Source organism: Scyliorhinus canicula, chromosome 5 (genome assembly GCF_902713615.1).
Source record: "Scyliorhinus canicula chromosome 5, sScyCan1.1, whole genome shotgun sequence".
Taxonomy (NCBI): Eukaryota; Metazoa; Chordata; class Chondrichthyes; order Carcharhiniformes; family Scyliorhinidae; genus Scyliorhinus; species Scyliorhinus canicula.
Window position 1 is genome coordinate 73,318,515 of NC_052150.1, and position 13,652 is coordinate 73,332,166.

General features: G+C 44.2%; 1 protein-coding gene across 4 annotated transcripts in view; it reads left to right on the forward strand.

Moving 5' to 3' along the window:
• The first annotated feature begins 1,256 nt into the window (after positions 1 to 1,256).
• Positions 1,257 to 13,652, forward strand: part of kdsr (3-ketodihydrosphingosine reductase) — a 62,730-nt gene continuing 50,334 nt past the window's right edge. For all 4 annotated transcript variants that reach the window (XM_038797208.1, XM_038797209.1, XM_038797211.1 and 1 more), the window contains exons 1-2: positions 1,257 to 1,594; positions 5,537 to 5,626. In XM_038797208.1, coding sequence (XP_038653136.1) covers positions 1,418 to 1,594; positions 5,537 to 5,626 — 267 coding nt within the window. In that variant the 5' untranslated portion in view covers positions 1,257 to 1,417. The remainder of the gene's footprint in view (positions 1,595 to 5,536; positions 5,627 to 13,652) is intronic.

Sequence of the window (13,652 nt, forward strand, 5' to 3'; positions counted from 1 at the left end):
TATTTAAAAAATCAACCAATTACTTAAAATAAAATAAAAAAAATTAAAAATTCAATTATAACATTCTGTATTTACATTTGGTATCTACTGCCAGTAATATGTATAGTACATGTACACTGTAATTACTAAGAAATACACATTTTTTCCAGAAACATTTTAATTGTACCCTTTTTTCCATATGTATTTTTTGAAAACTTTATTTATTCGTTATGAAAATTAAATGATAGCATTGTAGTTGTGGGTGGGCCCCCTTTGTCTCCTGGCAACCAATATTTTTAGACCCAGTCTGCCACTGAATACAGCTGCCAATATGTGTTCAGCAAACTCCCAGAAACAAATGTGGCAATGACCAGGTAATCTGTTTTTGTGATGTTGATTGAGGGAAAAAGATTGTCCAAGACGCCACAGAAAACTTCTGTTCTTCAAACTTGTGCCATGGCATCTTTTACAGCCACCTCAGCAGGCAGATAGGGCTGAGTTTAACACCTTCTCTGAAAAACAGCACCTCCCAACAGTTCACCACTCCACCTGGAGTGTCAGCTTTGACTTTTTGCACACCAGCCGGAAGGCTGGATTTAAACCCCAAGCATTGCATCTCAGGGCAAAAGTGCCACCCAACAGCTGACACCCGAGAGGCAAAATACCATCCTGCTGCCGTGTATGTAGCTGAAGAAATAACTGCCTGCTCCCTTAACTATTGAACAACTGACAGAGGAAGCGTTAATGTCAGTGTGGAGGACTAAAGGTGCTGATAATATGATTTTAATTGTGAATTTACATTAGCGCAGTCAGACTTTCGGTTTAATTATGAGACCCCAACGGTGCAGCTACTTGTCTGCTGCTGACACGGGGGAGGGGGCATCCATCAACTCCATGGTCAATTTATTCAAAGTGGGAACTGTTGGGAAAAGTGCAGCTTCTCCCAGATAGGAGTTTATGTGAGGGTCAGTCCTCCAGTCGTCGCCACAATCCGAGCCACCGCCTAATGTCAGGCCCCGCGTCCAGGATTATGTGCCGCGCCCCTAAACTGCCGGCCCCGCCCCCGCCCCCAGATCGCCCGCCCCCAGACCACCGCCAAGCCCCGCCCCCAGACCGCCGCTGTGCCGCGCCCTTAGATTGCCGCTATGCCCCGCCCCCAGACCTCCGCGATGCCCCGCCCTCAGACCGCCGCTATGCCCCGCCCCCTGACCTCCGCGATGCCCCGCCCCCGGACCCTCCGTGTCCATGTGGCCCCGCCTCCCTCGGCCCAGCCTCTCTCCGCCCCCACCCCCGGCAGTGGCTGATTAGTGACGCTCGGGCCTCGGTGTTAACTTTGATGTTGATCCCTATTTCGGGCGGCAGAGTCACGGTTTTGCCATTAACTGCAGCTCCTCCTCTGTATCTCTCCAACACCAAGAATACTTGCCGAGTGTTTTAAATGTTCTTCTTGGAGCAGGGTCTTACTCTGTGGAGTGAGTTTTCAGGCTGGAGGCCGCTGCTGTTTATCATGTTGCTGGTAGTTGGGGCCTTCATCGTGGCCTTCGTCCTTCTCTTGTACATGGTCTCCCCACTCATCAGCCCCAAACCCCTCAAACTCAACGGCTCGCATGTTGTGGTAAGTGGGAGCTCGGCGGGAACAGGCGGCGGGGCGGAGGAGGCTGCCCCTGGGAGGGGTGAGTTGTGGGTGGGGTGGAGGCTGCCCCTTGGAGGGATGTTGAAAGGGGAGTGGAGGCTGCTGCTTGGAAGGATGAGGGGTGGAGGGGAAGGTGAGGGGTGGAGGGGAAGGTGAGGGGTGGAGGGGAAGGTGAGGGGTGGAGGGGAAGGTGAGGGGTGGAGGCTGCCCCTGGTAGGGGTGTGGGTGGAAGGGGTTGTGTGGGGGCGGGTTGCTGCTGGGAGGGACGATGGGGTGGGGGTTGCAGGCTGTCCCTAATGGTGGGGGTGGGGGGAGATGGAAGCTGCCCCAGAGAGGGATATGGAGGAGGGCATGCTGGAGACTGCCGTTGAGAGAGTTGTTGGGTGAGAGACTGCCCCTGGGAGGGATGAGGGTGGTCTGCATGGTGGAGCGTGGAAAGGTGCCCCTTGGCAGTGGGGGAAGAAAGCGCTGCCCTTTGGCGGACTGCCCCTGGGAGGCGGGGGCTGGGTCCCTGAAAATGATGAGAGTGATAGTGGGGAGTGAGGCTGTCTCTTGGAGGGTTTTGAGGAGGGGGGGGGAAGAGAGAGATGGGTACTGTCCTGGGGGGAGGCTTTCCTTGGAGAGGGGTTAGGTGGGGGGCTGGGGGATCTCCCAAAGGGGGTGTGGAGAGTGCTGCAGAGGTCTGCCGCAAGGAGATGCAAAGGGTCAAAGGAGCACTTGGAGTCTAAGGAGGAAAGGGTCATAGATGCCCCTGGAGCGGTGGGTGTTGGAAGGGCGAAGCTGCCCCTGGAGAGGGGGAGGGGACAAGCTAAGAGTCAAAGCTACCTCTGGAGGGGCGGATGTGGGGATTTGACCCTGGAGGGACTAAGGCAGCAGTGGGGAGCATGCAAGCTGCTATGCAAGGCAGCATGGTGGGGTGGTGAGAGCGTGAAGGGGAGGAGAGTTTTCCCGAGTGGCTAAATGGAGGGGGAAGGGAGTTGATTCTTGTTGGGGGCATGGAGGAGAGCCTGATGGGGAGGATGACTAGGATGGGAGGGATGGTAGAATGAGAACTGCTCCCCAGGGAGATCACTGCTGTACGTTACATCTTTTATACTCTCAGGAGCAGAGCTACACAGGCTGAATAACAAGTGCTTCAGTTGCAGGTGCTAAGTTTTATTCTCTGCCATAAGGTGCTCTTTCTGAAATGATTACCTTTCAGACAAAAATATTTCTGTTTCCCCTCACCACTATTTGTATCTTTTAGTCGTATAACCTAACACACTACTGAGAAATGTTTGTTTCATCATCCCCATTTAAAAATAGCAGAGCAGTTTTTTTTCCTTTTGTGTATCTCTTGCTCAATGTTGACTCTGAAGGCTCTTTTTTCCTAATACTGCTGCTTTTCTCCAGGTTCTTGTCTGTATAGACAAAGTGACTCCCTGTACCACTTGAATATTCTGTGTTAAATCATCGAGGTACTTACACTGGTTTACCCAAGTGGCTATCTCCCCCCCCCCCCCCCCCCCCCCCCCCCCCCAGCCCCCAGTTCCCTCTGGTTTAAACTTTTTCCATTCAGTCCTCGCTTAGCATCAATTATTACTTCGCCATTTTCAGACTGGCCCCCTCCTTATTTGTAATTTTAGTACCTCCATTAAGCTGTCCAAAATTCATCATAACCTTGTCACCACGTTTTCTTCCTACAGAATCTCAATTGCTGACAAATCCATCTTTGGCTCCAACAGTTCTTTCTTTCTAAGCCAATCTCATTTAAAACATTTCGAAAAATAACCAGAATTTGCTGTATATACTTGGGTCTGGCAGCATTTCTGGAGAGGGAAATAGAGAACATTTCTGGTATGTGTCCTTTCATTGGAATGCTGAGGCCTGATCTGCCCCTGGGAGGATAAATATAGCTTCCCAAATGCCACCAGATAACCGTTACAACTGCTGCTCCTTTTGACCACTACCTGCACCAATATTATTGGTTTGTGCTCGTGACCTGCTCAGTAATTATCCAGATAGCTAACAGAAAAGGTAGGATTGTTACTCCCTAATACAATAGCCACTAATATGGAGTACAATCTGCGCGCCTCACAACAACTTGTGCATGTAATAATAATCTTTATTGTCACAAGTAGGCTTTCTTTAACACTGCAATGAAGTTACTGTGAAAGGCCCCTAATCGCCACATTCCACCGCCTGTTTGGGTGCAATGAGGGAGAATTCCAAATGTCCAATTCACCTAGTGTACCCGAGCAGGTGCTGTAGTGTGGTGACTAGGGGATTTTCACAGTAACTTCATTGCAGTGTGAATGTAAGCCTACTTGTGACAATAATAAAGATTGTTATTAAACAGGAAGAGAATAGCTAAAGTGAATCTTGGTCCCTTGGCGGATGAGACATGGGAGTTAATAGTGGGGAGCGCAGAGATGCTAAATCAATATTTTCCCTCCGCTTTCACGGTGGAGGACAGTAGTACCATCCCAATAGTTAACAGGTAATGCAGAGGTAATAGAAAGGGGAAGATGTTCGGAAAATCATCATTGATGTGGAAAAAGTACTAAACAAGCTTTTGGGATTGAAGGAAAGGGCCTGATGGCCCACATCCTAAGGTCTTCGAGGAAATGGCAGCAGAGATAGTAAATCCATTGGTTATACAAGACCAAATTTCCCTGGATGCGGTAACGATTACAGTGGATTGGAAAAATGCTAATGTAACACTTTTATTCAAAAACGGGAGGGAGGCAGAAAGTAGGAAAAACAGGACATTTAGAAAGTCAAAACACAATCCATCAGTCAGCATGATTTTATGAAGGGTAAATCATGATTGACTAATTTGCTTGAGTTCGAAGATGTAACAAGCAAAGTGGATAATGGGGATCCTATAGATGTCGTACATCTGGATTTCCAAAACGTGTTTGATAAGTTTCCACATGAAGGTTAACATACAAGGTACGATCACATAGGATAAGGGATAATTTCTTAGCCTGGATTAAAGAATGGCTAACTGACAGAATGCAGAGAGGTGGGATAAATGGCTCCTTTTCTGTTTAGCAAGATGGCACAGGGTAGCATGGTGGTTAGCATAAATGCTTCACAGCTCCAGGGTCCCAGGTTCGATTCCCGGCTGGGTCACTGTCTGTGTGGAGTCTGCACGTCCTCCCCCTGTGTGCGTGGGTTTCCTCCGGGTGCTCCGGTTTCCTCCCACAGTCCAAAGATGTGCGGGTTAGGTGGATTGGCCATGCTAAATTGCCCGTAGTGTCCTAATAAAAAAGTAAGATTAATGTGGGGGGGGGGGGGGGGGGGGGGGGTACGGGTATATGGTGGATACGTGGGTTTGAGTAGGGTGATCATGGCTCGGCACAACATTGAGGGCCGAAGGGCCTGTTCTGTGCTGTACTGTTCTATGTTCTATGTAACTAGTGGGGCGCCACAGTGTTCAGTCCTCGGGGACCCAACTATTTATAATATATATTAATGACTTGGATGTAGGGATTAATGATTAATATAGGTTGGGTCCAAAAAATTGTTCATTTAGACAATTATATTTTTTGTCATTTTGCAAGTGTTGTGAAGATAAAATCTGTCTGAGGTAGAGAGGAAACAAGAAACAAAGTAATTTTACAAGTATATTGAATAGATTCCAACATGTGCTTGCAACATTTTAGGACATCAGTTCCATCTTGATAATCTGCATTCCATATTGCCAGAATATTTACAAGTATGAAACATCACCATGTCGTTTTATAAATTCTGCTTAACTTTGTGTGTTTGCAGTGCAATTGGTTTTAATATACATGTCCTTGTAGATTTTACTTGACTTGCTGTATGTTTGCACTGCTGTAGGTTTAATATCAATTACAAAAAGACTGACTTTTAATAGAATGCTCCCTTTCATCAATGGGAAATGCTATTTTTAATTGCAGTGATTTTTTTTCACAGGTGACAGGAGGATCAAGTGGTATTGGGAAATGTATTGCCATTGAATGCTTCAAACATGGTGCTTTTATAACCTTGGTGGCTCGGGATGAGGTACGTGACTGGGTCAGCTAATAGGCATCTGTCTGCTATATTGTCACTTTTTATTGAAGAATTATTCTGGTATAAATTGTTTTTACCAAAGCCAGTGATTATCTGAACTGTACTGAGATTGAATCAATTTGTTCCTTAAGTCAAATTGCCAGAAAAGGTGGGAAAGAAGAATTGAGTCTGAATTCTGACATTTCTAAGAAGTTCCAGTTTACAACAGGTAAATTAAGAGTCACCTTGAACCTACTCGATATTGAAAATAATTTAATATCACCACATACACTGAAACTAGTAGTAGATAATCTGTTTTTTTTCCCCCCAAAGCAGGTAGCATCCAAAACAATTACCATAAAAATTCCACGATTTTGAAATAATTTTGTAGTTGTGTTCCTGGGTTCTTCTGCAGTACCAAACTATGGAGAAAAATTAAGTTGCATTTGCCTGTCCAACACTAATTTGATTCGCACTTATCAAACTTAATTAAGCAAATTTAGTTCTGAATTTTTATTCGAGCAAAAGCTTTTAAAATTGAGACAGTTGTGCACTTTTATAGAGTCATTTAAGTCACAAAATGAGACCATTCAGCCTGTTGAGCCCATGCTGGTTCTCTGGAGCAATCCAGTTAGTCCCATTCCCCAGCTCTAACTCCAAGGCCCTGCAGGGTTATTTCTTCCCAGCATCCATCTAATTTTGTTTTGAAATCCTCGATCATCTCTGCTTCCACCACACCCTAATGAGAACAGTGTTTTCTTTATCTACCTGATTCCAACTTGCCATTATTTTGTTCTATGAAATCCCCCCTAAATTTCCTTTGCTCCCAGGAACCCCAACTTCCACCCCATATAGTACCACCCTGTAGCTAAATAACCTCATCCTTGCAATCATTTTGGTCAATCTCCATTCTGGTCTGGTGGCCAGAACCGCATACAATAATCTAGTTGTGATTTTTTTTTTTATAAATTTAGATTACCCAATTGTTTTTTCCAATTAAGGGGCAATTTAGTGCGGCCAATCCACCTACTCTGCACATTTTTGGGTTGTGGGGGCGAAACCCACGTAGACACGAGGGGAATGTGCAAACTCCACACGGACAGTGACCCAGAGCCGGGATCGAACCTGGGACTTCAGCGCCGTGAGGCAGTTGTGCTAACCACTAGGCCACCGTGCTGCCCTATCTAGTTGTGATTTAACCAAAGTGTAAATTACTGTCTATAGTTGATTTTGTTTTTCAGGCAGAGAAAAATCTGTCAAATAATTGATTGTTTAACAGCAAAGAAAATGTTGGATTCATTTTACGATAGACCACAAAAAAGTTATTTTTTATTTTTCGTAATACTTTTCTAAAATTCCATTTTTTAAAAATCCCAACTCGCACAAAGGCCCATACTTTACCACCAACCTGCATTGGCTCTGAGCGCAGCAGCTCCCCTCTTTTTTTTTACATCCTTGTGCTCAAGCCCTTCCATGGCAGTGCCCGTACCCATTTCTATAACCTCCTCTAGCTCTGTAAAAGCGTTTGTGTTCCTCCAGCTTCTACATTCTCCATTTTCTTGGCCTCACCATTGGCCTAAATCCCTTTAGCCATCTTTAAGTTTGGAAATTCTCTCCTTCAACCTCATTTCCTCTCCTTTTCTCTCTGTTTGGGAATTGAAAAGGAGTTGCTAATCCAAGAAATTGTCTGTGTTTCTGCTAAAACTAGACAATCCAAATTTAGCGTGAGTGTCACAGATTTACGGTAAACTAAAAATAACGCCAAGCCTGGACTTTTGAAAGAAGGTGAAGCTTTCAAGCAGAAGCTTTGATTTTAAAAGGCACACAAGACAATTCAGTGGGTAAATCTATCGTGCAGTACATGTTTTCTTTAAACCTCAGATACTGAATGTTGGGAAGAAGGATGGATGGAAAAAAATGAAACATTTTGAAGGGCTATTTGTGCAAATTGTGCCAAAAGATTTGAGTGCCAAGTTTACATTGGGGAAAATCCATTATGAATGTGAATGCAAGAATTTATAATAGAGGGGGAATGGTGAAATTGATGAACAAAATGTGATTGCAGTGCTCCTTGGATAACAGACGCATAAGAAATGTTTTCGAGAATTCAGCAAAGGGGGACCAAGGGATTGGTCCAATTGGACCAAAGTTGACCACGGGATTGATTTAATAAGGGGAAAATACAGTACGAAAGTAAGCTTGCAGGGTACATAAAGACTGACACTTAAGAGTTTCTATAGATATATGAAGAGAAAGAGATTGGTAAAGACAAATGTAGGCCCCCTACAGATAGAAACAGGGGAATGTATAATAAGGGACAAAGAAATGGCTGAGCAAGTGAATACATACTTTGGTTCTGTCTTCACAAATGAGGACACAAATTAGATACCAGAAATGTTGGAGAATGAAAGGTTTAGTGAGAGGGAAGAACTGAGGGATATCAATATTAGTAGAGAAATGGTACTGGGAAAATTTATGGGATTGAAGGCGGATAAATCACCAGGGCCTGATAATCTGCATCCCAGAGTGCTTAAGGAGGTGGCTCTGGAAATAGTGGATGCATTGGTGGGATTCTATTGATTCTGGAACAGTCCCTGCAGATTGGAGGGTAACTAATGTCACTCCAATATTCAAAAAGGGGGGTAGAGAGAAAACGGAATTATAGATCAGTAAGCCTAACATTGGTAATGGGGAAAATTCTTGAATCCATTATCAAGGACTTTATAGCGGAACATTTAGAAAGCAGTGGCAAGATCAGTCAGAGTCAGCATGGATTTATGAAAGTGAAATCATGCTTGGCAAATCTGTTGGAATTCTTTGAAGATGTAACTAGTATAGTTGACAAGGGGGAGGGAGCCAATCAATGTGGTATATTTGGACTGTCAGAAGACATTTGACAAAGTCCACCATAAGAGATTGTTGTGCAAGGTTAAAGTGCATGGGATTGGGGGATGTGGCTAGAAAACTGGTCGGCAGGGAGGAAACAATGAGTAGGAATTAATGGGTCCTTTTCAAATTGGCAGGCGGTAACTAGTGGGGTGCCACAGGGATTGGTGCTGGGACCCCAGCTATTCACAATATATTTTAATGATTTGGATGAGGGAACAAAATGTAACATCTCAAAGTTTGCAGATGATACCAAGTTGGGTGGGAGGGTGAATGTGACGAGGATGCAGAGATCCTTCAGAATGATCTGGACAGGTTGGACAAATAGGCAAATTAATTGGATGCAGTATAATTTGGATAAGTGTGAGGTTATTCACTTTGAAAGCAAAAACAGGAATGCAGATTACTACCTGTGCAGTTGTAAATTGGGAGAGAAGAATGGGCAGCGGGACCTGGGTGTCCTTGTGCACCAGTCGCTGAAGGCAAGCATGCAGGTTCCAGCAGGCAGTAAAGAAAGCTAATGGTATGTTGGCCGTCATTGCGAGAGATTTAGAGTACTGGAGCAGAGATGTTTTGTTGCAATTATAAAGGGCCTTGCCTTGTTGAGGCCACATCTCGAATATTGTGTGCAGTTTTGGTCTCCTTTTCTGAGCAAGGATGTTCTTGCTCTCGAGGGAGTGCAGCGAAGGTTTACCAGACTGATTACAATGATGGCAGGACTGTCATATTTGGGGAGATTGACTAGGTTAGGATTGTTCTCGCTGGAGTTCAGAAGAATGAGGGGGGGATTCTCATAGAGACTTACAAAATCCGAACAGGAGAAGGTGTTCCCGGTGGTTGGTGTGTCCAGAACCAAGGGTCAGAGTCTGAGGATTCCGGTAAACCATTTAGGACAGAGATGAGGAGACATTTCTTTGCCAAAGAGCGGTGAGCCTGTGGAATTCATTACCACAGGAAGTAGTTGATACTAAAACATTGAATATATTCAGGAGGCGGCTGGATATAGCACTTGGGGTGAATGGGATCAAAGGGTATGGGGAGAAAGCAGGATTGGTTTATTGAGTTGGATTATCAGCCATGATCGTGATGAATGGAGGAGCAGGCTCAAAGGACCAAAAGGGCTCCTGCTCATATCATCTTTGTATCTACGTAGTCGTATAAGAAAACTTGGGTATTTGGGCATTCGGTCAAGGAGCGAAGGAGAGGATTGTTATCACTAAGGAGGGAGTAATGGGCAAGCTAATGGGGCTAAAGGTAGACAAGTCTCCTGGCCCTGATGGAATGCATCCCAGAGTGCTAAAAGAGATGGCTAGGGAAATTGCAGATGCACTAGTGATAATTTACCGAAATTCACTAGACTCTGGGGTGGTCCCGGTGGATTGGAAATTAGCAAACGTGACGCCACTGTTTAAAAAAGGAGGTAGGCAGAAAGCAGGAAATTATAGGCCAGTGAGTTTAACTTCGGTAATAGGGAAGATGCTGGAATCTATCATCAAGGAAGAAATTGCGAGGCATCTGGATAGAAATTGTCCCATTGGGCAGACGCGGCATGGGTTCGTTAAAGGCAGGTCATGCCTAACTAATTTAGTGGAATTTTTTGAGGACATTACCAGTGCAGTAGATAACGGGGAGCCGATGGATGTGGTATATCTGGATTTCCAGAAAGCCTTTGACAAGGTGCCACACAAAAGGTTGCTGCATAAGATAAAGATGCATGGCATTAAGGGTAAAGTAGTAGCATGGATAGAGGATTGGTTAATTAATAGAAAGCAAAGAGTTGGGATAAATGGGTGTTTCTCTGGTTGGCAATCAGTAGCTAGTGGTGTCCCTCAGGGATCCGTGTTGGGCCCACAATTGTTCACAATTTACATTGATGATTTGGAGTTGGGGACCAAGGGCAATGTGTACAAGTTTGCGGATGACACTAAGATGAGTGGTAAAGCGAAAAGTGCAGAGGATACTGGAAGTCTGCAGAGGGATTTGGATAGGTTAAGTGAATGGGCTCGGGTCTGGCAGATGGAATACAATGTTGACAAATGTGAGGTTATCCATTTTGGTAGGAATACCAGCAAACGGGATTATTATTTAAACGATAAATATTAAAGCATGCCGCTGTTCAGAGAGACTTGGGTGTGCTAGTGCATGAGTCACAGAAGGTTGGTTTACAAGTGCAACAGGTGATTAAGAAGGCAAATGGAATTTTGTCCTTCATTGCTAGAGGGATGGAGTTTAAGACTAGGGAGGTTATGTTGCAATTGTATACGGTGTTAGTGCGGCCACACCTGGAGTATTGTGTTCAGTTTTGGTCTCCTTGCTTGAGAAAGGACGTACTGGCGCTGGAGGGTGTGCAGAGGAGATTCACTAGGTTAATCCCAGAGCTAAAGGGGTTGGATTATGAGGAGAGGTTGAGTAGACTGGGACTGTACTCGTTGGAATTTAGAAGGATGAGGGGGGATCTTATAGAAACATTTAAAATTATGAAGGGAATAGATAGGATAGATGCGGGCAGGTTGTTTCCACTGGCGGGTGACAGCAGAACTAGGGGGCATAGCCTCAAAATAAGGGGAAGTAGATTTAGGACTGAGTTTAGGAGGAACTTCTTCACCCAAAGGGTTGTGAATCTATGGAATTCCTTGCCCAGTGAAGCAGTTGAGGCTCCTTCATTATATGTTTTTAAGGTAAAGATAGATAGTTTTTTGAAGAATAAAGGGATTAAGGGTTATGGTGTTCGGGCCGGAAAGTGGAGCTGAGTCCACAAAAGATCAGCCATGATCTAATTGAATGGCGGAGCAGGCTCGAGGGGCCAGATGGCCTACTCCTGCTCCTAGTTCTTATGTTCTTAGAGATGCAGCATTGTTTTCAGGGTAATGAAGTGTTCTCAGAATGGGGGTGAGCGCAGTTGTCACAAGTGAGGCCAAAATATAATGGAAAATATGTTTTTTTGGGGACTGGAATTATGTGCTATATTTTAAGCTAGTTCTGTTTTTAATGCAAATGTTATGAGGAAGAATTTGAGGAATACAATACATCCATATATAAGTTCTGGAAAAGCTTTTTATCTCTATGCCAATGATATATTGCAGTTGTATCCTTTCAAATAATGACAAATGTGATCTCAGCTTTTCTAACTTTCCTGCCCCTTCCCCTCAAATGATAATGTGCTTTTAAAGGAATTTCTCTGACAGTTGGGGGCTAAATCCAGGCTTTAAAATAATTGTGACAATTAATGGCTGAGCACTTATTCCTTGTTTCCTTGCTGTGTGCTTGTTAGCAACCTGTTAGTGCCAACTCTGAATCTGAGATAGCTGCTGGGAGATGTAAGAAATGTGGGATATGGGGTTGGCATTTTTTAAAAAACAATTGTAAATAATACACAAGTCTTTTATGGGTGGAAATAGGAAATGTTGTTTGACTAATCATTGAAATTAGAGATACAGTACTAAACATTCAGTGACCATGTTGCGCTGAGTGAATCCTAGCGTGGAATCCATGATGCACTGTTTCCTAGCAAGGGACATGAGTTAGTATGAAATCCATAATATTCTGGAGAAACGAAGGACATAAGTTAGAATGGAATCCATAATAACCGATTCTTAGTGAATGACGCAAGTCTGTGGAGACAGAATAATGGAAGTAGCCATAACAAGGGTGCACCTTTTCTGTAAACTACCATTTCCTTCAGGTCAAAAGGAAGATAAGTATGCAAAAGAGGGATAGAAAGTGCTAATGTTTTGATTGGTCCTTTTGCCCTGTTTTCTATCGCTTTCTATTGGCTAGAGTTACTGTCCTTCCATTGGTCTAAAATGAAAGCTTAATTATATTATTGGTGTATGTGACATGCAAATGAAGGATTAGAATGCAATTACAAATTCTATTGGTTAATCAAACTATAAATACTAGACTAATTTAGAGTAATACCAGTGCATCCCACTGGCTTCGCTCTCCATGTGCACATGTCAATAAAACTTGATCAAAGAGCTCCTGTGTCAACCTTGCAATACTTTGACACCAGGAGAACCCCAAATTGGGCAAGATTCACTCGGGAGAATTTAAACTAGCATGGCAGGGGGGTGGGAACCAGAATGTGAGCTTAGAAGGTGTAATAACTGAAGGGGAAATAGAGAACCAAAATAACAGCACTCTCGGGTAGAGCAAAAAAGGTAGCAAGTGTGAAAAGGGAGGTGGTCAATGCAGGATTGAGCGTGTTGTACCTAAATGCGTGCAATATACGGAACAAGGTAAATATGCTTGTTGTGCACTTTGAAATTGGCCGGTACAATGTTGTGGGCATCACAGAGACGTGGCTGCAAGGGGATCAGGGCTAGGATCTGAATATGCAAGGATGTGTGTCCTATCGAAAGGACAGGCAGATGGGCAAAGGGGGAGGGGTTGCATTGTTAGTAAGGAATTAAGTTAAATCAATAGCAAGGAACAATATGGTATCAGAAGGCATAGAATCTCTGTGGGTAGAGTTGAGGAATCGCAACGGTAAAATGGCCCTAATGGGCGTTATGTACAGGCCCTCTAGCAGTAGTCAGGATGTGGGACAGAAAATGAATCAGCTGATAGAAAAGGCATGTAAAAAAGGCAATATTACAATAATCATGGGGGACTTCAATATGCAGGTGGACTGGGAAAATCAGGTTGGTAGTGGATCCCAAGAAAAGAAATTTGTGGAATTTTGTTTTTGGAGCAGCTTGTGACAGAGCCTACTAAGGAACAGGCAATTCTGGATTTGTAATGGGACAGACTTGATTAGGGAACTCAAGGTGAAGAATCCTTGGGGATCAGTGACCACAGTATGATAGAATTTACCCTGCAGTTTGAGAGTGAGATGATGCAATTAGATGTAACGGTATTACAATTAAATAAGGGTAACTACAAAGATATGAGGGAGGAGCTGGCCAGAGTTGATTGGAAAAGGAGCCCAGCAGGGAAGACAGTGGAACAGCAATGGCAGGAGGTTTTGGGGGCTATTCAGGCGGCTCAACAGAAATTCTTCCCAAGGAGAAGGAAACATGCTAAGGGGAGGACAAGGCATCCATGGCTGATGAGGGAAGTCAAGGACAGCATAAAAGCTAAAGAAAAAGCATACACAGTGGCGAGGATTAGGGGAAGCCCCAGGATTGGAAAGCCTTTAAAAGCGAGCAGA